This window comes from Chelonia mydas, chromosome 8 (assembly GCF_015237465.2).
Source record: "Chelonia mydas isolate rCheMyd1 chromosome 8, rCheMyd1.pri.v2, whole genome shotgun sequence".
NCBI lineage: Eukaryota > Metazoa > Chordata > Testudines > Cheloniidae > Chelonia > Chelonia mydas.
In genome coordinates, this window is record NC_057854.1 from 90,738,347 (window position 1) to 90,762,918 (window position 24,572).

The 24,572-nt window shown below is 45.0% G+C and overlaps 1 protein-coding gene across 2 annotated transcripts; it reads left to right on the forward strand.

Moving 5' to 3' along the window:
- The first annotated feature begins 5,047 nt into the window (after positions 1–5,047).
- LOC102936353 (cytochrome P450 2J2) lies at positions 5,048–17,570 on the forward strand. Of its 2 annotated transcripts, none has more exons than XM_037907625.2 (9): positions 5,048–5,378; positions 6,993–7,146; positions 8,027–8,176; positions 8,786–8,946; positions 11,248–11,424; positions 11,993–12,128; positions 12,837–13,024; positions 14,732–14,870; positions 16,598–17,570. In XM_037907625.2, the coding sequence occupies exons 1-9, from the start codon at positions 5,169–5,171 to the stop codon at positions 16,771–16,773; spliced, it is 1,491 nt and encodes a 496-aa protein (XP_037763553.1). In that variant the 5' UTR covers positions 5,048–5,168; the 3' UTR covers positions 16,774–17,570. The 2 variants fall into 2 exon arrangements, with proteins under 2 accessions (XP_037763553.1, XP_027677325.2); XM_027821524.3 differs by having other exon boundaries at positions 5,049–5,378; positions 6,993–7,155.
- The last annotated feature ends 7,002 nt before the right edge of the window (positions 17,571–24,572 follow it).

The following is a 24,572-nucleotide window of genomic DNA, read 5'->3' on the forward strand; positions in this document are numbered from 1 at the left end:
TTAGCGTTTTGTCATCATGTTTACTTCAGTTTAGTTTACACAAGTATGCAAATAGACAATACTGTACATAGAACCAACCTATCTAAATACAAAACAAGCTGAGCTTAAAATATAAATTAATACAGGTGACTTTAAATCTTATTAAAATATGTAGAATCTGTTTGGGCCACATGAGCTTGTGCTTAGGTTTATGTGGCCCTCCTGTGTAATAAGGTTGGGCACCACTGTCTTACAATATGAATTCCTCATGATGTTGCATTAGAGTTTTGTACTGAATTAATGATTATTCCTAAGCAAGGATGGCTATTGTCTCTCTTTAAACACTGGAAATGCAACATTTCATTTACTATCTCATCGCTGTATGCAGAATAAATATGAAATTGCAGTATGGTATAAACGTAAACTATGCTTTGACCATAGTCATGAGAATTATATGACAGCTGCACTCGTCCCGTCTGATTGAACTTTGTTGTGAAAATTTAATATTGCAATGGTCTAACGAGGGTGTGTATATTCAAATACGAAAATGCACGCTGAAAAGATAACAGTTTCAAGAAATCAGTGACTTGGCATAGATATGGTAAGTTTGAAATTTGGGTGTCCAATATAATCATGCTTACAAGACACTTCTCAGGGGGCTAATCAGAATTCAGTAGCTGAGCCTATAAAAGAATGTTGTGTTTGTCATCAAGAGCAAATGATGATTGTAAGGGAAGGAAGCAGCAGTGGAGAGCCATAGCTCTGTCTGCAGTAGAAAATAAGAAGCAGGTACAATTTCCTCTTTTGCTTTCTAGTTCTCCATCAATGATCATTGTATCGCTATTAAGGCTATGTTTTAGTCACGGGTATTTTTAGTAAAAGTCATGGGCAGTAAACAAAAATTCATGGCCAGTGACCTGTCCATGACTTGTACTATATACCCCTGACTAAATCTTGGGGTGGGGGGACAGCCCGGGGGTGCAAGGGGTGCTGGGGGAGGGCTGCCTGGAGGGCGCCATGTGTGCTGCTGGGGGCTGGGAAAAACCTCGCTGATGCTAGGGGGGGAAGGGCAGGGGCATGTGGCCTGGGACCCCAGCTGGTGCTGGGGGGACAGTTGGTGGGGCTGGCAGGCTCCCTACCTGGCTCCACGCCTCCCCAGAAGCAGCAACATCTCCCTCCCTCAGCTTCTAGGTGGAGATGTGGGCAGGCAGCTCTGTGCGCTGCCTCAACCCCGAGCACCAGCTCTGCAGTTCCTATTGGCCGGGAATCGCGGCTAATGGGAGCTGCGGGGGCAGTGTCTGCAGGTGGAGGCAGCACACAGAGCTGTCTGGCCATGCCTCCGCCTAGGAGCTGAGGGAATTTGCTGCTGCTGGGGAGCCCCCCTGAGGTAAGCACCACTCACAGCCCTCACCTCTTCCAGTGCCCCAATCCCAAGCCCTGAGCCCCCTCCCACACCCAAACTCCTGCTACTGCTGCGGGGGGGCAGGGACCTGAGAGTGCCCCAGCAGCGGCCAGTGCGGCTGGCCCAGGGGCCACTTGCACTGCTCAAGTGGCCCCCAGCCGCAGCGGCCACTGCAGAACTCACAGAGGTCCCGGAAAGTCACGGAATTGGTGACAAACTTGCAGCCTTAATCATTATTGTTCAGGGTGTAACTTTTCCTGCTAACAAGCTGTTAATAAATACAACTTTAAAGCCACATCATGGCTTTCATGGGAAAGGTGCACAGCAGGATCATAAAACTCTTTGTTTCAACTCACTTCATTCCCTCCACATCTTCCAGGAGCAAGGTTTTCACCCAACAGAGGTGGTGTAGCCCTCCTCACCTGCCATGGGTACCCTAAGATCATCATGAGACATCTGCAGAATACTGAGGCATTTGTGCAGAGGCCTTATAATAATAATACCAAGAATTTATAGAGTGGCTTTTTAATCAGTAGATCCCAAATCCCTTTACACAGGAGGTTAATGTCATTATTCCCATTTTACAGATGGAGAAATTGAGGCATATAGTGGAGCAGTGATTTGCGTCCAGCAGGCCCATGATAGAGCCCAAACTAGAACCCATGTTTCCTGAGTCCTATTCCAGTGCTCTATCCAGTAGATAACACTGTCTCCTTTACTAGTGCCTCCATACGAACCCCTGGTCTCCCCTCCTCTGACTCCTTATGCCAGAAGTAATTGTGGCCCATAGAGAAGATATTTTCCCTGCTGGAAAGAACTTCTAAGGAGGTGAAAAAGTAACATATTTAAAGATTTCTCTTGTGTGAAAGTCCTTGTGTCTATATACATTTATCTCTTTAAAGGTTCTCATTTCTTAGGGCTATTATTAAAGACTATTAATTATTTAGAAACCCACTCACATTTAATCTGGAATTGTAACTTGTAGAGGTCTTGCCCATTCATGTGGCCAAAATATTGCGAAGATAAGAAAAACTTTTTATGTTTTATATTGCTAAATGGACTGCCTTTTGTTTGCTAATAGGTGTAGAATATAGATACCACAAAGATTTTTCATGAGGGTTTTCTACTTTTCATAAGTGACATTTTCTTTTGATATGAGACACTCACTAATTAACAGGAAAAATAAGAGAGTAAATAAAGCACATTTCCACTGACTTTCAATAGAAATCTCAAGGAATAGAATAATCTGGCTGTTGTTGCTGAGCAATTATTGTGTAATTGCCCATTTATGCCACATGGGAGAGTCCTCAGCACATCTCATCACAGCATCTATTATTCAGAGATGGGGATTTTGCGAATGAGCTGTACTTTGATCATTTTAATCCTAGTTCATTTTTAATTAAGGCTTTGTGCTTAGAATCTCATAATTTTTCTAAAGAAAAAATGTAAGGGATCTGGATGTTCCAGATGTTTTAAGGGCTACTCTTTGTGTTCACTATATACATTCGATTTCATGTGAGTCCATTTGAGACCTATGATTAGGGTTACCACCTCCAAGGCAAAGAAAAATCAGCCATTGGCCAACTCCCCCTTCTCCCCACAATAAAAAGGGTCCTAGTGCTGACTATGGCTAATTATTTCTAAAAGGTTTTAGAGGAACACAGTTTACACACACACACGCGCATGTATGTGTAGTTTTAGGTTATTTTAATCATGTGTCTTACCTTATCCTGACACAGCACCACAGTGCAGACTACAGGGGTGTGAATTGTAGAGCACTATGACATGAAAACACAAATGGCAGATTAAATCTTTTAATCAAAAAGGCACCGCAAATACCAGCCAGGCAGAGTAAAAACCATCCAGATAGCAACCTTACCTATGATACATGCACACAATTTGTTTGAGGCACAAGTGTAGCTCATAATGCAAAGCCTGGTCTATTTCATTTTCTATTTCAAACACAGAACCAGCCCATTACTATAACTTTTCCTTCCTGACATCACTCATAGGCAAAATGGGACAGAGAACCAATGACAAGAAGAAAGAGTTTTGAAAGTTTACGGTCTGATCCTGTAAAGGCTTAAACATGTGAGTTTATTCATGTGAGTGGTCCCATTGTAGATCAGACCCACAGTGTGTCCTTATGCCAGGGAAATGAAAATAGTCTTTAGCTTTCTCATTAAATTCCATAGCAAAGAAGAATTGATTTAACTTTTTCTTTAAAAGAAATTGTTGATAGCAGGAAAAAAATCATTCAAAAAAAATCCAAACATTTAGGGTTAGCTTTTTAAACCTCTCACTACCTTTGTTGAATAGTTAGTCACGTGAGTAATCCCTTTGAAATCAATGGGTCCACTCTCCTGTGTTTGGCTCTGAATTAATGGTGGCTCCCACCATGTGCCAAATTTCCCCAAAGATGGTATATGCATGCACAGAAACAGCTGCGTGGCCAGAAGTGGTGCAATTGACACGTACCCAAACAATTGTCCAGCCTGTGGGTGTGAAGGCTCTGTACTGCACACACAGGCACCAGTTTCCCAAAAGTGAATGTGCAATGTAGCATTGCACTCAAATGGAAGCCAGCTTGTGCTCGCTTTGCACATCTGGCCCCGTGTCCACTTTTTAAAAAATGTAAATATTCTTATGAAACCATTTAAAACTTAGATTCTGTGTGCATGTGTGTGTGTGTGTGTGTTTAAATACAGCAAATTGCTGTGTATGCCAAAGGGTAGAGTAGTACACATATGGGAGAATATGGACGCACAACAATATAGGGGGAACATTACCAATAGCACCATGGCAGCGTTTCTGGAAATTAAATCACCGAAGCTCACCAGCTTCTAGACCCTGCTTCAGGAAAGGAGTTACACACTTGTTTAGCTTTAAGTACATACTTAATTGATTTCAGTGAGACTTAAGCCTGTGCTTAAAAAGTTAAGCATGTGCTTAAGCACCATTTCTGAATAGGGCTCGTTTCCTGACCTGCTGCCTTTTACTGCAAGCTTTTTGGGGCAGAGACTGTCGTTTATGGTATGTTTGTAGAGCACCTAGTGCAACGGGTCCCCATCTGATTGGCCTCTTGGAACTACTGCAGTTGGTATGTTCAATTCTAATAATGTAACCTAATCACTGTGGCCCCCTCTTCGATCTCATTGCAGGCCTGGGGCCTACATTCTTAAATGAAATGGCCAGTAAATGTATAATTGTAAAATGGCCCAATACCTTGGTGAGGGGAGCCAAAAAAAGAAAAAAAAAACCTTGTTATGGAGGACAATGGGAGTTGATTGCTCAGAGAATGCGGCATCAGGCTCGAACATAAGCCATCAAAACAAGAATTACAGTAAAAATGATGCTTTCAAAACATTTATCACCTACTGTAAAAAATTCTTTTGCATTCCTGACTACCAGATTTGAGAAAAATCTGGTTTTACTGGATAGTTCTCATGACAGAGGATGTGGGAGGAGAGAATCTGTAATTGATTTTTTAAAAAGAACCAGGAGAAAATGAGAAATTATAACTAAGGAGGACAAATCTGACAAATCTTTCCCAGTGAGTTGAAGGAACCAGGAGAGGGGGCTCTAGCAGGGTTTCCGGGTTAGGACTCTGGCATCAAAAGCTGTTGTGTAGCTGTTTGAGGGCGTGTTGATTTTGCTTAGAAACTTTGTCCTCCACCAGCGTCAGCAGCAAGTGGATGGGCAGGGCTGTGCCTGCTGCTCTCAGGTTTCCCTCTACCCCAGTCACTCGTCCCTCATACAGCTGCAGGTGTGCACCTGGCCGGGGAAGATGCTGCTGCAGGCTGTCCCTGGGTTAATGTGGCTCTGGCAGAGCATGCCCTTTCAGACACTGGTCGTGTTCTTAGGCCTGTTCCTGCTGATTGCTGACTGCATGAAAAGGAGACGGCCGAAGAATTTCCCTCCAGGACCTTTGCCCCTGCCCTTCGTGGGCCACATGTTCCATCTGGATTTCAAACAGCCCCATTGCACCATAGAGAAGGTAAGTGGGGAAGGGGAGCAAGTATAGGAGTTCCGTTTGCAAGAGGTTTTTTTTAACCAGGGACTGGTGGATGAGAGAGGCCCTGGGTCAGGCCCTCAGCTGCACCTGAAGAATGTATGGCACAACTCACGATGGCATCACCTCTCCACTGCCATGACCTTGGGGTTGTGCTGGTGCTGTTCTGGCCCCTGGCATAAATTAGGGCCATCTCTAGACTGATCTGTGTTGTACCAGCTACTAACAGGAGCTGGCCCAGTGGGCCATTCCGGAAGCCTGCTGCCTGGGATCACCAGAGCACAGGGAAACCTCTGGCCATACCCCTTTTCCCTCAGCCAATGTCCAGGATGTGGGGGTCCCATCTGTGGATTCCTTTCCACATGGAAATCCTCAGGAGGTAGGATCCTCCAGGTTTATGTCTGCTTTGTGATGGGGTACAGTTTAAATTAGATTTGATGTATCAGCAAATTGAGGCCTGATTACATGTGGATGGCAGTGTCTGATGCAGTGCACAATATACCATGGCTTGAAGGTAGCTAGTGGGGAGTTGTGAGTGTGACAGGGGGCTTGCAATGTGTGCAGGGGGTTGGGCAGTGCAGGAGCAGGCCCACAAGGACTTACCAGGTAAGAAGTGGCTCATAAAAAGTTACCAAGTATCGAAGGACTGAGACTTGGAAGAGACTGTGTAGGGTTTGAGGTTGGTGCTCATCGGGGTTGGAAAGAGTTCACAAGGAACTAGGTTGTGTGGGAATTTTCAGTGACATTTCAAAAGGGCTTGAGGGAATTTAATTACAGGGTTTTAAACAAGTTTGCGAAGAATGCAGGCTTGGTAAAAACTTGTAAGGAGTACGGGGAGTTAGGCAAGGGTTGGAAGCACCCTGCCCTACGAGGGAGGATGTGATTAACTGGGAGCTCATAAGGGGTTAGAATGTGACTTATGAAGCCCAAGGGAGTTTAGAAGGTTATTTGTGAGGGCCGTCCCCTTGCAAGGGCTAGAATGGGTTCCTTTCACACAGGCCTCCATGGAAGCCAGTAATTTGTTCTCCGCAGCTTTCAGTCACACCCTGAGTGTCCTAGGGGGCTACGTAGTATATTGTGAGGTGGGTGTAGGCCAGAAGGAAGGGGTGTTTCTGACAGAACTAGAGTGTGTTTTGTTTAAACCAGAGTGTTGATTTCTTCACTATAGGAATGATCACTGAAGGGCAACTTATCTACAGTCAGTATTGCTACCAGCCAGGAAGGTGTCTGCTCCTCTCAGCTTAGAGTGGGCTGATTGTCAATAATTATTATTTACCAGTAGGTCTGTTTTATTTTGACATCCCTTAGGAAAAGGCACAGGGCATTCATTGTCCTTAGATATGCTTGTTTTACCGTTACCTCATTTTCCTCCCCATTTATATGCTTCATCCACCTGTTATATCCAGTTGTGATCTCTTTTGGAAAAGGGTCTGTCTTTTTAATCAGTGCTTGAACTGCTGGGCCCTTAAGTGCTATTGTAATACAAATAATAAATAATAATAATTGTAAAAAAAGTAAGAAGTCATCACATGAGCTCTAGCTCTGATTATCAAACAAATTAAATATGAACTAAGCCACATGCTCTTTTCTTCCCCCCAGCTTGCTGGAAAATATGGCAACATTTTCAGCATGCAGTCTGGTAACCTGACATTTGTGATTGTAAATGGATTCCAGCTGGTGAAGGAAGTGCTTGTCCATCAGGGTGAATACTTTCTTGATCGCCCACAAATGCCTCTTATCTACGAAATCTTCGGTATGTTTGGTAAGTTTCTTTTTTATCTTTTTCTTCAAGTATTTCAGGTGTAACATTTTTAATAATCAAGGCACCGATCCTGCAAACACTTACAAATGGGCTTCACTTTATGCACGTGAACAGTCTCATTGAAGTCTGCTTTGGGGTAGTAACTTAGGTCCAAAGGTGTTTAACTTCTAGTAAAATCAATGGGAATTAGGCACCTAAATACCTTTGAGGATCTGGGCCTTAGTAATTTCCTCAATTCTGCAACTACTTACACATGTGCTCATGTCTCATTGACTTCTCATGTTCACATCCCTGGTGGCAGCAGCAGAGAGTCACATGGCTACCATGGAGCTGTGATGGCATGTAGAATGGACTTCCCTCCTGGATGGTCCCTTGCAAGTTTTCCTTCAGCAAGAGTCGGTGTGGGAGGATTTAGACTTCTGAAATCCCTCAAAATTGCATCTTCCAACCTCATTCATGATCGGCATTGCGGCCTACTTCTGTCAACCTCAGCTCTATGTACATTCTGTAAAAGTGTACCTTCTGCATGTTGGACATGACCCCACCATTGCTAGAGCCCAGGCACTCTGATATAATAGTTATAATAGCGATGATCATGGCAAACAGAACAGAAGAAAATATCCTGTGGAAAGATAGCCAGGCCTCACTTAAACTTGAAAAAGGAAAGGAGTGTTAAAGTTTTCTAATCTTCTAATGACCGTTACAATACACCATGTATCCGATGAAGTGAGCTGTAGCTGTCGCTCATGAAAGCTTACGCTCAAATAAATTGGTTAGTCTCTAAGGTGCCACAAGTACTCCTTTTCTTTTTGCGAATACAGACTAACACAGCTGTTACTCTGAATACACCAGTTGTCATTTTTCACCCCAGGATTAGTCACCTCTAATGGACATGGCTGGAAACAACAAAGAAGATTTGCTTTATCAACTCTAAGAAACTTTGGCCTGGGGAAGAGGAGCTTGGAAGAACGAATACAGGAGGAGAGCAGATACCTCACAGATGAAATTGAGGAAGAAAAAGGTGAGAACTAGAGAGAATGATACTTTAATTGTTCTATCAAAAATTGTGGCTCTTCTTTGTCAATGAACGTGAAACAACAGAGATGTGCCTGAAACATGATATTTGAATCCAGAACTTTCCTAACCCTCAGTTCAGATGAGGTATTGGCTTAGCCCATTAAACATATATATACCTTGGTGCCACGGTACAGATCTGGATACGGATCCAAAAGTTTGGTGGTGTTTGGGATTCATGTTTTTATATTGGTCAGTAATGGCATGAAATGCTGAGTCGTCAGCTTGCCTTCAGACTCTATGTACCCACACAACTTTACAAAACAGTCCCACAGAAGTGTTCATTGCCGAGATTAATGACCATGGAGAGAAACTGGTTCATAATCACATGTATGTAAAACCTCCTTATACTATAACAAAGCCAGAGACCTGTGTGAAATGCAGCAAACGTTGCTCAAGGGATATGTATGAGTGTGTGGGTGTGTGTGAAAAATGCATATTTTCAGGTTTTATTAATGGATTTCATACACATCAAATAGTTCATGTCTGTCAGCAACTTTCTTCCCCTTTTCTAAGAAACAAGAAGAACACCGATTTCTCTCTTTTTCTCTTCCAGGGGAACCTTTTGACCCTCACTTTAAAATTAACAATGCTGTTTCCAACATTATCTGTTCCATCACTTTTGGGGAAAGGTTTGACTATCAGGATAGTCACTTCCAGAAGTTACTGCAGTTGATCGATGAGACTTTGTACCTCCAGGGAACTATTTGGAACCAGGTAGCACTTATTTGATTTTGACTGTAAACATGAAATCAATGGCAAAATCCCAAGCAAAAAGAAAAGGAGTATTTGTGGCACCTTAGAGACTAACCAATTTATTTGAGCATAAGCAGTTTCAGTGGAAGCAGGACTGAGCGTGACAATGTCGTCCCAGATTCACTTCTACCATAGCCTGACTGGGGTAACCAGGCTCTCATTTCCCCAACAAATCTCTCTCCACCCCAGTACCCCTTCTGGGTAGTCTCTTTCACTTAAAAAAAAAGAAAAGGAGGACTTGTGGCACTTTAGAGACTAACAAATTTATTTGAGCATAAGCTTTCATGAGCTACAGCTCACTTCATCGGATGCATGCAATGGAAAATACAGTGGGGAGATTTTATATACACAGAGAACATGAATGTGCCAGCAATGCTCCTCTGCCATGTACATTGGCCAAACCGGACAGTCTCTACGTAAAAGAATAAATGGACACAAATCAGACATCAGGAATTATAACATTCAAAAACCAGTTAGAGAACACTTCAATCTCTCTGGTCACTCGACTGCAGACCTAAAAGTTGCAATTCTTCAACAAAAAAACTTCAAAAACAGACTCCAACGAAAGACTGCTGAATTGGAATTAATTTGCAAACTGGACACCATTACATTAGGCTTGAATAAAGACTGGAAGTGGATGTGTCATTACACAAAGTAAAACTATTTCCCCATGTTTATTCCCCCCTCCCCCCCACTGTTCCTCAGAGGTTCTTGTCAACTGCTGGAAATGGCCCGCCCTGATTATCACTACAAAAGGTTTTTTTCTCTCCTGCTGGTAATAGCTCACCTTACCTGATCACTCTCCTTACAGTGTGTATGGTAACACCCATTGTTTCATGTTCTCTGTGTATATAAAATCTCCCCACTGTATTTTCCACTGTATGCATCCGATGAAGTGAGCTATAGCTCACAAAAGCTTGTGCTCAAATAAATTTGTTAGTCTCTAAGATGCCACAAGTACTCCTTTTCTTTTTGCGGATACAGACTAACACGGCTGCTACTCTGAAACCGATCTCTTTCACCTGGCCCGCATGAAGCTATCCTAGCAGATCGTCAGTCTGACTTCTCTATGCCAGTGCCACCAACCCACAGGCACTTAGCATGACCTCTAATGGGGCTGACGACACAGTGGGCTGTTTCAGTGGGCATCAGGGAGGTGTGAGTAGGTGAGAAGAAGAAGAAAAAGTGCCAAATCCTCGTTACCCCCAAGCAACTCCATTCCTTGCTGTCACACTGTGCATTGGACTCTGAGCTCAGGGCAGGTTTGGCTAAAGGACCTGTGTGGCGGGGGGGTAGATTCGCTGGATACTCTTGTGGCAGTGAAGATGGCGGGTGTTATTATGCAACAGGCCTAGTGGGAGGTGACCCCCAGAGGCAAAGCCAACCTACTCTCAAGGTCAAGGGCTCGTCCAGCTAGCAGCTTCTTCTGGTGGCCCCATTTGCAGGGACAAAGCACTATGTTTCATAATGGTACTGGCTCTCTGACACAGGCCCTGAAATCAGGGACAATCCTGGTTTCCAGGGACACGTTGTTACCGAACCCCTGTTGGACCTTTCTCCTCTTGTTGCCTCCCGGTTCAGCACAGCATAGTGGCTGAGATGAGACATAATCCTGCCACTGCAGCAGCGGTCATGTTGAGAGGCAAAGCACAGAGCCTGCCTGGTGACCTTTATATCCTTCCTCACTAGTAAATCAACGAATCATTACCAGGGTGGCCATTCAGCCATCTGAAGTGGCTGCTAACACACAGCCTCAGGCAATACAGTGCATTTTCCTGAAGGGGGCGCCAAAGCAATAGGAGCAGTAGCCGGTGACCAGCCCAGCAGTGGGCGGAGAGAACACAGTGCATATCTTAACGAGAAAGAATGGGCTTGTGGTTAAAACTCTGCACTGGGACTCAGGACACCCAGCTTCACTTTCTGGCTCTGTAACAGATGCCTGTGCGGTCTTGGCCAAGTCACTTAATCTCTCTCTGCCTCAATGCTCACTCTCTAAAATGGTGATAATATTTCCTTTATCTCACCCTTTGTCTGTTCTGTCTCTTTGAATTCTCGGGGCCTCAAGTCAGGGCTGACTGTTATGTATATATGAAGTGCCTACCACACTGGGGTCCTGAGGGCTCTGAGCACGTCCATAATACAATTATGTATTAATGTGGTTTAATAAAGATGGTGTCTTCAGCAGAATGCATGTGGGTGTATTAATCAGCACTTTTCTAAAATGAGGCTAAAACCTATTGTGTGCTGTTTGTATGTCAAAAGCTGTATAACGCCTTCCCCACCATAATGAAGTGGATACCTGGACCCCATCACACCATTTTTAAAAACTGGGAAAAACTGAAGTGTTTTGTGAGGGAAATGATTGCAAAGCACAAAGGGGACTGGAATCCATCTGAACCCAGAGACTTCATTGACTGTTATCTGAAGGAAATTGCAAAGGTAAGAGTGCAAAGAACAAAGTGAACAGGAACAAAGCACTTTTTGTTTTAAAAATTAGAAGTAGAATGACAGTAACAGGGCTCACCGATTGAGTTGTCTGAGCATCTGACCCGCCATTAGTTTACAGTTAGAAACCCCAGGTAGGATGGAACTGATTCAGCAAAGCCTTTAAGCACGTTTTCCTTTAAGCAGGGGAGAGCAGGCTCACTGAAGTCAGTGGGACGACTCGGATGCTTGAGTGCTTTGCTGAATTGGGGCCTAAAAATGTAAGGTTACCTTGTGCTTTAGGGGCCAGACCCAAAGCCAGTTGAAGTGCCTTTCCTTGACTTCAGCAGGCCCTCTGCTCACACCTAGTGTCAGCTTAAACTTTTCACTCTCAAGAATGGTGCTAAAAGCACAGTCTTTCTATCTAATGGTACTGTCCTGTGAGGTGCTGGCGCTCTCAACTCTCACTGAAGGCAATGGAAATTCAGGGCACCCAGCACGTTGCAAAATTGAGCCTGGAATGATGTTTTGTATAATACTAATACACTAATGTAGTCCCACCCATGTATATCTTTATTCTAAGGCTGACGCCGACCCCAGTTTCCATGAAGAAAATCTCTTATTTTCCACACTGGATCTTTTTTTTGCTGGAACTGAGACAACGTCTACAACCCTCCGCTGGGCTCTGCTGTACATGGCCATATATCCAGACATTCAAGGTAGATGGTAATGATTTATATTTCTCACTTCTTAATAGCTCTTGAATTTCTACCCTTAACCCTTGCCACAGCGGGGTCTTTTCACAGAACTCAGAATGTTGATTTATTAAATCCTCTTCAGCCTTGAGATGCAGGCTACAGGGGGGACCTGTGTTGAAAATAATGGCAGATATAATCTGCTTCATTTAATGCAAAATAGGTGCAGTCCTTTGACTCTTGGAAAGCTGCTGGAATAACCCTGTGCTCACAAAATTTGAGAGTCTTGCCTGATAGAGAAAACCAGCAGATAAATATTTTCATGCTCAGATATCTCTTGGGTCAGCCAGTAATTGACTTTGCTATTTTGAACAGGGACAAAATCGGTATTGATAATGCCTTTACATTTGATTTTGAGAAGTAGAGTAAACGCCCCTTGCCTTCCATATAGGTATAAAAGGAGGTCTTCCTATTATGCCTGAATTACATTTTAAAATTCCTCTCACCTCCTTACCACTGCATTTGTCTGTGGCTAACCAGCTGTAATTTTCTTATCTATTTGTATGTTCAGATCTCTATGTTGAGATTGATGCTGTTTCCAGTGCTTGACTTGAGCTTTATTAGGTATAGCCTTAAAATCAATGAACTCTGAACCCTGCACAACTTAAGCCCGTTGTTTCAAGAACATATTGTTTATTCTCATACCAATGGTGAACTCCGCTCTTTTCGTAGAGAGAGTGCAAGTGGAGATTGACACAGTGATTGGCCAGGCTCGCCAGCCAGCCATGGGCGACAGGGACAACATGCCATACACCAATGCAGTTATTCATGAGGTGCAAAGGATAAGCAACATCGTGCCTTTAAATGTGCCCAGAATGGCAACTAGTGACACAACACTGGCCGGATTCTATGTGCCAAAAGTAAGCTGGAAGGAAATGTAATTTTCTTTCTTATCTTGGTTTAAGAAATTAGTGGAGATGAGCCCAAACCAAAGTCCCAGATAGAAACACCTTCGCACCCAGGAGGACCCCGTTCTGAATCTGAACGCATTTTGGGAATCAACTCAGATCCAGAGCTGCATTTTACAACTATTTCTATATTGGGCTAAAATTCCTTAACCAAAACCTTGGATGCTCACATTCTCAAGCTTTGAGGAAGTTGGAATCTAGAGCAGACTTTTTGCAGTCTGTCTTCATAAAACATGATGTAAGTTGTTTATTTTTAATTGCATGAAACCATCGTAAAAGGACTAAGAATTAGGTCCAGCACAAGTTCTCCACTGTGCCTATTGACTCATGAAAGGTCAGCCAGGCTCTTGGACGCAAAGATTTAAAGGTATCTAGGCACCTAACTCTTTTGGAAATCAGTGGGAGTTATGTGCCTAAATGAGGGTCTGGGTTTTGGTGTCTGCAGATGGGAGCGGCTGCTGCTTTTTACAGGTGGGGCGTATCTCGTCTCCAGCAGCTCCAGAATTCTGAACTGCTTTCTTCTCAAGCTGCTGCTGCCTTTCTGACTCCACCCAGCCATGCTGCTGAGCCACACTTTCTCCCCATGCAAGGGAGCAGGCTGGAATTCCTACCCCACGTTCCCGGAGTATGTCCAGCAGAAGCTCTCCTCAGGTCCTAACACCTGGGTGCATTCTTCCTCTCCGGCTTGTGGACTGATCCTCAGTGAAATGGGGACAAATCCATGCTCAAGGGCAGTGAGCTCATTCTGGAGGTCAGCCAGGTAGAGGACCATTCTACCAGCCAGTGTGCCACAGGAGACCATTGCCTGTGGCAACCTTCCATTCTGCTGACAATAACCCTTCATTAATATAACTTTTGGGAAATATTTTCACACAGTAGCAGGAGGTGAGTGGGGGGAGGGATAACTCAGTGGTTTGAGCATTGGCCTACCTAACCCAGGGTTGTGAGCTCAATCCTTGAGTGGGTCATTTGGGATCTGGGGAGTTGGGGATTGGTGCTGCTTTGAGCAGGGGGTTGGACTAGATGACTCCCTGAGGTCCCTTCCAACCCTGATATTCTATGAGAGTGCATTATATCTTCAATTAGGAGTGCAAAAAGAACTTTAGCACACATGAATGTTAGTTTGCAGGAGCACTTGCTGGGTTTGCCTGTAGGTATATATTGTAGACATATACATCACTCAAGGCCAACAACCACCACATCCCTGAAAATTTGGCCCTTAAAAAAGAAAGGTGGGTGGATGGGTTGTGCTCCTTTTTGATGTATTATGCTGTATAGAGAACATCTGAGAGTTTATATATTTTCTGCCTGTTTTTTCTATTAGAAATTCAACCTTGCCTACGCTGTTTTTCCTAGGAGATGCGGGAAAACTAGTAGGTCTATAACATCACACCTGTGAAGGAAATGAACCTGTTTAGTTGAGATGGGAAGTGATTTTTAGTCAGACCAGGGAAAGCCAGATTTGAAATTCTAGATAAATTTAATGTAAAGAAGTGGCTGGAAAATTATCCTGTTTAAAAAAAACATCCTTTTGTGCCTTCTTTGTACATCATAAAAGATTAAAATGAAAGGCATGACCCCTTCTTTTTTGCCTCTTTGCGGGTCACAATTAAAATGGAATCAGGGAAGGTTTAAATTCCTTTCTTTCTCTTTCTTTAGGGCACCATTTTGATTCCCAATTTGACATCCGTGCTGTTTGACAAGAATGAGTGGGAAACCCCTCAGACTTTTAATCCTAAGCATTTTCTGGAGGATGGTCAGTTCAAGAAAAGAGAAACTTTCCTGCCATTCTCTGCAGGTGAGATGTGTCTGACTCTGTCGACTAGCACTATAGCACCAAGTCTTGGCCTCTCTCCTGTTTCAGTTTAGAAAAAACCCACAACATTTATCAGTGACAGAGGCACAGTGGAAAATAGAAAGCTCAGAAATGAAAATCATGGCCAGAGTTTGTGGGTTCAGCTTGTGCAGTTTTTTCATAGGTAGAGAGGCCTTGTCATTCTTTAGCAAGTGCTCTCTCCTAGAACAAGGCTCGACACGACAACGGCAAAGAGCGGCCTCAGCTCTCCTGTCCTTAGTGGTATGTGTACACTGGAGCTGGAGGGGTAATTTTCTTGGTGGGGTGATATACCCATGCTAGCTCTGCGTCAGCTAGTGCGCTAAAAATAGAAGTGTAGCCGTGGTGGTGCGTGCAGCTGGATGGACTAGCCGTCCCGAGTACACCCCCTTCCGAGACCGTCCGAATATACTTGGGTGGCTAGCCGCTCATGCCACCACGGATACACTTCTAGTGTTAGTGCACCAGCTCCAGTGTAGACATACCCTACGATGGGCACAAAGAGAAAGTAGCCTGTCTCACTTGATGGGAATGTAGGAGTGAGGACAGAAGGAATAGCCCTCCTCACCTTTTACCACTTCTTTTCAGTTGTAGGGAGAGACAGCAGGGGTAATAAACGTGGTAAAGATGATAAAAGTGTGCGAGATCCCTGAAGCACCCTCATAAAAACCAATCAACCTTTAGAACATTTTACCATAGAACGTGGTGTATTCTCCATCACTTGGGCTCATTAAGGGCTGATCCCACACAATTTAAATCAATAAGAGCCTTAGCATTAAGTTCCTGAAACAAAAATGCGTGTGAACCAGGGATTCACAGGTTTGCACAAGACTTGTTTATATACAGGTCTATCAGTGCTTTCTTGCAAATGAAAAGAACAAGCAATATTAGTATTTGCTGTGTGTGGCTAAGGAAAGTATGTAATATCCTTTTCTTTTTAAGCGGTCTATCTAGAAACTAAGATTCAGGGACACACAGCTCCCTTCTTTAGTAATAATGCTGACGAGACCTGCGTGTGTTCAGCACGCCATGTGTTATGTCATGGAGAAGCTAGGCCAGGGAAAGATTGCACCTCACCTATGTTATTTTATTTTAACTTTTTAATCAAGAAATAATACAGCTGTGTGTAGCTGAGAGTGTTAGGGAAGTAAGACATCAGCTAGACACAGAAATTGTAGTGCGTTAACTATATTAGTATACACGCCTCCTAGATTTCTGTCAGTTATGTGTGTGATTTTTTTTTAATCAATATAAGTTAAAACATCACAGCCTTTCTAGTGTGGATGCAGTTATGGGAAGGGGAATAAGATACACTGAGATTAGGCACTAGAATAAAGACATTGTTATACTGGTATAAAAATGTGTGTAGATTAGGGCTTCGATAGCTATGCAGAGATGTGGCTGATCATCCAAGAGCTCTCAGACATGATTGTTTCTATTAATAGAAGGAATTAGGGAGGTACTGTTATAATTAATGTAAACCTTAGCATCCACAGTTATAAGTGAAGGAAAATTTAGTCCTAAAAACAGGAAAAAGGGACTCAGAAGGGAGGAACTGATGACAAAACCATCTCTTCTTTCTCGCTGTTCCGAAATTGCTGCTGTGGGAAATTAATGCCTCGTTTGTCATGAGACCCAAACTGTTCTGACAAGAATCCTCTGGCTGATGTGCACAACTGTCTTCTTTTCAGGAAAGCGTGGTTGCCTTGGTGAGCAGCTGGCTAGAATAGAGCTGTTCCTGTTCTTCACCACCCTCCTCCAGAAATTCACATTCCAAGCTCCGAAGGACGTGAAGCTAAGTCTTCAGTTCAGAATGGGAGTTACTCTCTCCCCACAGCCATACCAGATCTGTGTGCTGTCTCGGTAGGGAAAGCCAGGACATTTTGGTCGTTGCCCCATTTCTCAAAATAATTAGGGTTTGCTGTGCTTGTATATAGGGCTGCATCTGCAGTACACTATGTCTCCAGATTTCCCTGCCTGCCTCCATTCTTATAACCCAATGGGGGCCCAATATCAGCAACTGGACGATTTGGGAACCTGATTTAGGAAAAGGGCTCTGGCTGTTGTGATACATCCTACCGTGACGGCAGCTCTTCCTGATGTCCCTACCATACCAGTCTGTGTGCATGTACACTCAGGATGGCCTAAGAATTCTCACTCCCATATCAATCTGGTTGAAAAAAGATAAGTATATTTCATGAATTCTTTCAAAAGGAACATTTGGTTTCATTTGCAGTTTTTCATGAAATACAGTATTTAGTTTTTCAATGGAAACTTTTCAAAACAATTTTTTTAACAAAAATTTCACTGAAAAAAACACAACCAGGAGAGAACTTAAAAAAGTTAATACTAATTCATTTTTAAAACCTGCCCACATTGGGATTTGAATTCCTAACCTATACAACAGTATTAGGGCTCTACCCTGCTGCCAGGAGAGTGGCTGAGAAACCACATGGACTTCAGATCAGGGGAGGGCAAACTATGGCCCACGGGACACATCCAGCCCATGAGACCATCCTGCCTGGCCCCTGAGCTCCTGGCCGGGGAGGCTCGCCCCCAGCCCCTCCCCCGCTGTTCCCCCTCCGCTGCAGCTACGCCGCCACGCGGGCAGTGTGCCTTGCATCCGCCCACCTCCCAGGTTTTCAAATAAGCCTGTCCTGCCGCTCTGAGCGGCCTGGTAAGGGTAAGGGGATGTGGGGAGGGCAGGAGGTCCCAGGGGGCAGTCAGGGGACAGGGGGCAGTGGGATGGGGCGGAGGTTCGGGGGTGGGGGGTTAGGGGGGACAGGGAGCAGGGGGGGTTGGATAGGGGGTGGGGTCCTGGGGGGGGCAGTTAGGGATGGGAGTCCTGGAAGGGGGTAGTCAGGGGACAAGGAGTGGGGGAGGGATGGATGGGTCGGGGGTCCCAGGGGGCCTGTCAGGGGGCGGGGGTGTGGATAGGGGTCAGGGGAGTCAGGGGACAGGGAGCAGGGCTGGTTGGATAGGGTGTGGGGTCCCGGGGGGATGGTTAGGGGCAGGGGGTCCTGGGAGGGGGCGGTCAGGGGACAAGGAGCAGGGGGGGTTGGATGGATCAGGGGTTCTGAAGGGGGTGAGAAGTGGGAGAGGGCAGATAGGGGGTGGGGGCCAGGCTGTATGGGGAGGCACAGCCTTCCCTACCTGGCCCTCCGTACCATTTTGCAACCCTGAAGTGGCCCTCGAGCCAAAAAGTTTGCCCACCCCTGCTTTAGATGGTGGGCCAGGAAGGGAACTAGGGCAGAGTATTAAATATGGACTAGTCCAGGTGCAACGGCGGGGTTGCTGATGCGGTTGGTTTAGTGTACATGTCATTGAACGAAGGTGAGCTGGACATTTCATAGGCAAATTTACCATGGTTCTTAATTTTACTTTTGGTGTTTATTTTATGGTATTTAGGTGCTTTGGAAATACTTCAGAGGGGCAGATATTTTGGTGGCTGGCTGAGGATCAATGTAGTTAAAGAGCAATTACATCCCTTATTTTGCAATGGGAATAGTATTTTCAAGGGTAATTTAAAAGTATTTGTTGAGCAATGTTGGATTTTGGCCCCATAATCCTTGAAAAGTGATTCCTCAAGAAATTCTAAGAGTAAAAGAAGTTACTAAATTTTTTTGCAAATTTAAAAATAACTTTCTGAAAAAAAGTTCCAATAACTGACATTTTTAAGTTAATAAGGAGCACTTGTTTGTATGGTTATTTACATAGCTAATTTGTTTACTGAGAGTTGTACTAACAAGATAAAAGAGCGCCAAGCCCAGGTTCTGAGCAGCCATGACAAAATGCAGCGCATACCTAACAGCCCCTTATAACCGATTCACTGAGAGCTTTACCCTAACAGCAACATGAGTATAGCCCTACCATCCGGAAAAATCCCCTACTAGAGTCCCAGTGTTGTAACTGTGCAAAATACCCACGGAACACAAAAAGCGCTTTTCGCTTCTCTAGATCCCCTATCTATGTATACAGCTGTAGATTCCATATCTCCTGGCTCCCACTACTGTGCCTACATGAAAAGACCATTTATCCTGCACTTGCTATAGTAATTGCTTAGTTCAAGTATATATAATCACCATTATTTGAAAAGCAATTTCCCTTTAGCTCCTTCTTTTTTCTCCCTATCTGTTGTGTGGGCCTAACCCCCACCCAACCACCTGCTAAAAACCCAAGGAGTCAGTGGAATGGCATTAGAGTTCAGGACATTCTTCTTCCCCCAGCCAAGTTGCATTGTGCTTTTCCCATTTATTCTGCTCCAAAACCTCATCAGCCTACTCCTGAACCAGATGGGAGGCTGGTGAGGAAAAATAGTGTAATACAATTACGATGGATGCAATGTAGTGCTGATGGAGATTTGGATGGTCTAATTAATGACACAAGAAGAGACTTTTGCTTTCATTGGAGGATTCGGTCTCATACTCAGAGAGAGGGTGTGTATTTCTGAGTTCATTTGGCAACTTCATAAGGACTGCTAATGGGGCAAGAGTAGGTTAAAGAGGAGCGTTGTGCTAGTTTACTACAATCCCACCATCATACACTGATCTAGCACCTTTCAGCCCCAAGGATCCCAAAGAGACTTACTTACACACACAATCCCCCGCTGAAGCACAGCCAGCACTGATGACAGCCAGTTACACAGCCATTGCGCAGAGCCCTTCCCAGCTTTGGGGGTGAAGCAGAAAATAGGCTGGAGTCTAGAAACCAAGTGTATATGAGGGGAAATGGGCTTTTTACGCTTTGTCAGTTAGTCTCGTACTACATTTCCTCTGCTGCTTCTTTCATACGGCGAGAGTGGAACAGTGACAGCAAAGGCGTGACTACAGTTAAGATCCACTTACTCTGCTTACATGAAAAAACAAGGTTTTTCTGAGTCCCTTCTCAAAGCGAACCCACCCCCTTCCTCTGAAGGAATTAAATGCACATCATTTTTCCATGTAATGATTTTGCCAAGCTGGGAGGGCTTTCCAAGGATTTCTACCCATGTATGCCCCACCTGAGGGTGCAAATGCAAGTCCCAGCATACATTCCCCCCTAAGAAAGTCTCTGGAGTTCAGTGAATCTGCACCATGGTAGCGCTCACTGCAACTTCATCTATTATACCTCCCCTCAGCATAAAGGGAGCATATCTGCTGGAGCCAGTCATAGAACCACGAGTTCTGCCCCTACCTTCATGTTCTCTAACTTACATTTGCCTGCGGGGCTTGGGCCACACCACAGATTAACAAACACACAACTACAAATGTTTGCTGGGGCAGTGGGGGAGAAGGAGAGTGATACTGGAGATGAAGTTAGGCTATGTGCAAAATAATCTCCCGCCGGTTGTCTATTTGGCGGTTTCTTCCAGTTTATTTTACAAGTCTTGGCTATGGCACCAGGCTTTTTCTCCTGCTGCTTGTTTCACTTACTGCTGATGTACTTCACTGTGCGTTTGGTTAAATGCACCTTGAGCACAAAGAATGTATCCTGGGTTACCCAGGGCTTTCAGAACCCAAAGCAGTGGTAACTTAACTGTTTCACTCCAGGCAGTGTCAGGAATAAATCAATGGGAGCGCAGCACTTCCGGCTGATGAAAAATTGATATGAGTAAGAGTGCTCTTATCTAAAACGCCAATTTATTAGATGCAAGCACACTCACACATAAGCAATAGGTTTAGAACATCCCAGATAATTACCTAGAATCTGAGCTGGTACTGAGAAACTAGCAGCAGGTCCATGGTGGCCGGTCTCTTCGCCAGGGAGTATGATGTCAAGAAAATCTCTCAGGATAACTTCAGAGAACTGCTCCAAAGTACACTCTATTACCTAGTCTTTTTATAGCTAACTTTTACAAAACACACAGCTTACTTACCCTACTGAGTCATCACCTCTCCTAACTACAATAAACTACTTATCAACAAAACATGCCTAACAATCTTAGTCATAATAAGTTTCTATATCAAACACGCCCAAACTCAAGATCTCCATCCACTTATTTTCTTTCAGTCTCAATTTGTTAACTCTTTTCTCCCCACCTCCCATTCTGATTAGCAGAAACTGCAAGCCTGCAGTTAGCATTTGACCTTGCCTCCAGAAGTCCTGCTTCTTCACATTCACCCTCAACTAGATGGTGTTCTATTTTATTAATTCATGGTGGGTGGATGCGCACAATATGGTAGCAATTAGCTTGATCAAAGTCTGGGGTAACAACACCCCTCGATTCCGGGGCACCATCCTGGGGGGGGGGCTATTATTTGATAGTTACTTAGCAAGGCATTTTCCTCCCCTCGACTCCCCACACACCCGTAGTTAGTGCCTTGCATAGAAGGCTGTTCTATGACGGCTCTTTTAGCATTTCAGATATTTTTCATGCACATCACATGCTCCAGTTCAGATTGCTTTTCCACTCTTACTGCAGCCATGGCTAAGCATCTACCGAACAATTTCAAATACAGTTCAGTGTCTGGCTACAACCAGAATGTTCACAATTAAGCGCCAGCTTCTGCTGTCACTGACAGCAGCTCTCTAGCACCCAGGGAGTCTTCAAGAGCAGAGGACTCCCTCTCTAGTCAAGCTAGCTGGCTCTAAGGTTGCTTTATGGCACCAGAGTGACAGGCTCTGAGCCAATACCTTTATAGATAGAACATTAACTCTCTTCTTTATATTGTGAAGGGAGATTCTACTCATGGCATCTGTCCTGCTGGTCAAGGCCAACTGAGTGAGGCCTCTATTGCACTGAGTGGCTCCCACATGCCCCATGCTCTCTACTTACATCCCCACCCCCTCAAATGTATGGCATAAGGCTCAGCACCACCTTTCTATTTGACTCAGGTGCTCCTGGTTTCTTTGGATAGAGTTTGGGCTAATATGATCTCTTTGGGAATTCCTAGCAGATGGGCCTCGCTGCTCAGGAATGTACCCATCAGACACCTGGCACGCAGTTGGGCAGCTAGTCCCTCGTGCTGTGGCTACCCTCTATTTTTAGTGTGCTCGCTTGATTAGATCTAGCGTGGCTGTGCCGCCATGAGGTGGAATTTACACCTGTAGCCTGATGTGCAGATATTGCCTTAGGGTATGTCTACACGTCAAACACTTCTGCAGCGCTTCAGTGTAGACACTCACTATGTCGGCGTGAGGGGTTCACCCAGCAGTGCAGTTAATCCACCTCCCCAAGAGGCAGCAGTGAGGTCGACCAATGAACGCTTCCATTGACCTAGCACTAGCTGGGGTTAGGTCAGCATATCTATGTCTCTTGGGGGTGGATGTTTCATGCCCCTGAGGGACATAGCTATACTAATGTCAATTTCCAGTGTAGACAAGCCCTCACTGTTTACATAGAATCTACCCCATTGAGTCTTCATTTGAGACATTAGGGCCCTTTCGCACCACTGACACTCCAAACCCTGATTTCTACATTGCTTACAATACACACTGGGCTGTTAGCAAACATGAGGTTATTCGGGTTCATTAGGGTTCTGACCTCTAGCCTAGCCCCTTCGCCCACTGGAACATTTCAGTACCTCTCCCCTCCATTCGAGGGCTGGTTTCCCCATCTTGAGGCACTAAGGTCCTAACCCTCCCCTATAATTCTCTCTATGCACCACATAATAGTTGGTGTTCCCCGATCTGTCTCCCTTGGCTGGACACCCTAGATAGGGTGACCAGATGTCCTGATTTTATAGGGACAGTTCTGATATTTGGGGCTTTGTCTTATATAGGCTTCTATTACCTCCCACTCCTGTCCTGATTTTTCCCACTTAATGTCTGGTCACCCTAACCCTAGAGCAGGGGTGGCCAGACTGAGCCAGAGAAGGAGCCAGAATTTACCAATGTACATTGCCAAAGAGCCACAGTAATAGGTCAGCAGCCCCCCATCAGCTCCCGCCCTGCTCCCAGCACCTCCCACCCACCGGCAGCCCCACCAATCAGCACCTCACCCTCCCTCCCCGCACCTCCTGATCAGCTGTTTCGTGTCATGCAGGAGGCTCTGGGGGGAGGAGCGAGGGCATGGCAGGCTCAAGGGAGGGGACGGGAAGGGGTAGAGTGGGGGCAGGGCCTGTGGCGGAGCCAGGGGTTGAGCAGTGAGCACCCCCCGGCACATTGCAAAGTTGGCGCCTGTAGCTCCAGCCCTGGAGCTGGTGCCTGTACAAGGAGCTGCATATTAACGTCTGAAGAGCCGCATGGGGCTCCGGAGCCACAGGTTGGCCAGCCCTGCCCTAGAGGGTTTTTAAAACATTGTAAGTATATACTCATTTAGTGAGCAAAGAACATGACATATACTCCTCATTGCATTAGGAAGATGTCTCTGTATTTTACGTTGTACATGCATTCTAAATGAACATTTCATTATCCATGCGTAGCGTAACTGAGGATGGTAGCCATGTTTACCCAAAACAGAGCTCTGCCTTACTCTGCCACAAACCACTTCTGCTTTTGCTTGGCCTGCTCACTGCTGTCCCCCCATTAGTGCATCTTCTTTCCTCCCCAACTTTTGATGCTTTGTACGGCCCATGCCAGTTGGTGCCTCTTTATTGACTACTCGCATAGCATAGACAAAGCTAGTCACATCATTCTGCAGTTTACATTTGGCTCACAGTTGGAGGAGATGTGGTGAGACCACTGCAGAAGGTGTGCAGGTTTGTATTGCTGCCAGACGGAGTCACCCAGTCCCAATCATGGTTGCTTCCAGAGGAAAAAACAAACAAACAATCTGATGCTGTTGGCAGCCTAGTTGCTGGCAGATGGAGGGCTGATGTGCCTACAGACTGACCCTGAAGAACTACCCTTAGGTGTGAGCATCTTGAGTCCTTAGCCGGGTTCCTCACATTTCTTAATGTTGCCAGTAGCTAAATGCATGACAGGCGCTCAGCCCAAAACGTAACTCGTGGGAAGTTCAGTGGCAATGCCACACAAAGACTTAGGGAATGCATTTAGAATTCCCGGTCATCTGGAATAACAGCTTTGGGGCGTTTTGTTCCCTTTCTTGATAATCACAGTGTAAAAACTGTTCATAATAGTTTGTAATACAGGAGTATTGTAATACAGGAGGCCCCAATTCCAGATGGGATTATAACACCCCAGAGTCCCTGCTCTGGAGAACTAACAGTTCAAACAAACAAACTAGGCAGATGGGGTGTGAAGGAGAATATTCTGATCCCCATTTTAGTGATGGGGAACTGATGAAAAGAGAGAGACTAAGTGACCTGCTGAAGGCCACAGAGGAAGACATTGGCAGCGTAGGGCATTGAACCCATGTGCCTTGCGTCCCAGTTCAGTGGCTGAATCATGAGAGCACACTTCCTCTCAACTTTTCTCAATCCCTCCTCCCCTGCTGGGTTATCATTAGCTAGCCCTGCTTTTTTACACTCCCAGGGCGCGCCCTGCCTCCCCCCCACACACACTTGCTTTGGTGTGCATAAAAGCTACAAGAGGAGGAGTTACTTTGCTACTCAGAGTTGTTAAACATAGTGACTGTGGAGGCGTACAAAACGTGTACGATTAGGGGGAATGTTGCCCTTCCCCTCACTTCTCCTCATAAAATGCCCCACCTACCCCAAGGCACCACAGGGGCACACATACCCCAATCTAGTTTTAATTTTACAGCCATTGGAGAAAGTCATTGTTGTGTAATTGCATATTTATGCCACCTGGGAGAGTGCACTGGACCTCAGCATCATCTATTAT

Bases quoted from the DNA above. Each gene is read 5' to 3' on its own strand.
- LOC102936353 (XM_027821524.3), top strand. From the start codon at position 5,169: ATGCTGCTGCAGGCTGTCCCTGGGTTAATGTGGCTCTGGCAGAGCATG. The intron at 11,425-11,992 runs GTAAGAGTGCAA...CTTTATTCTAAG, and splicing joins ATCTGAAGGAAATTGCAAAG to GCTGACGCCGACCCCAGTTT. The intron at 14,871-16,597 runs GTGAGATGTGTC...TCTTCTTTTCAG, and splicing joins TTTCCTGCCATTCTCTGCAG to GAAAGCGTGGTTGCCTTGGT.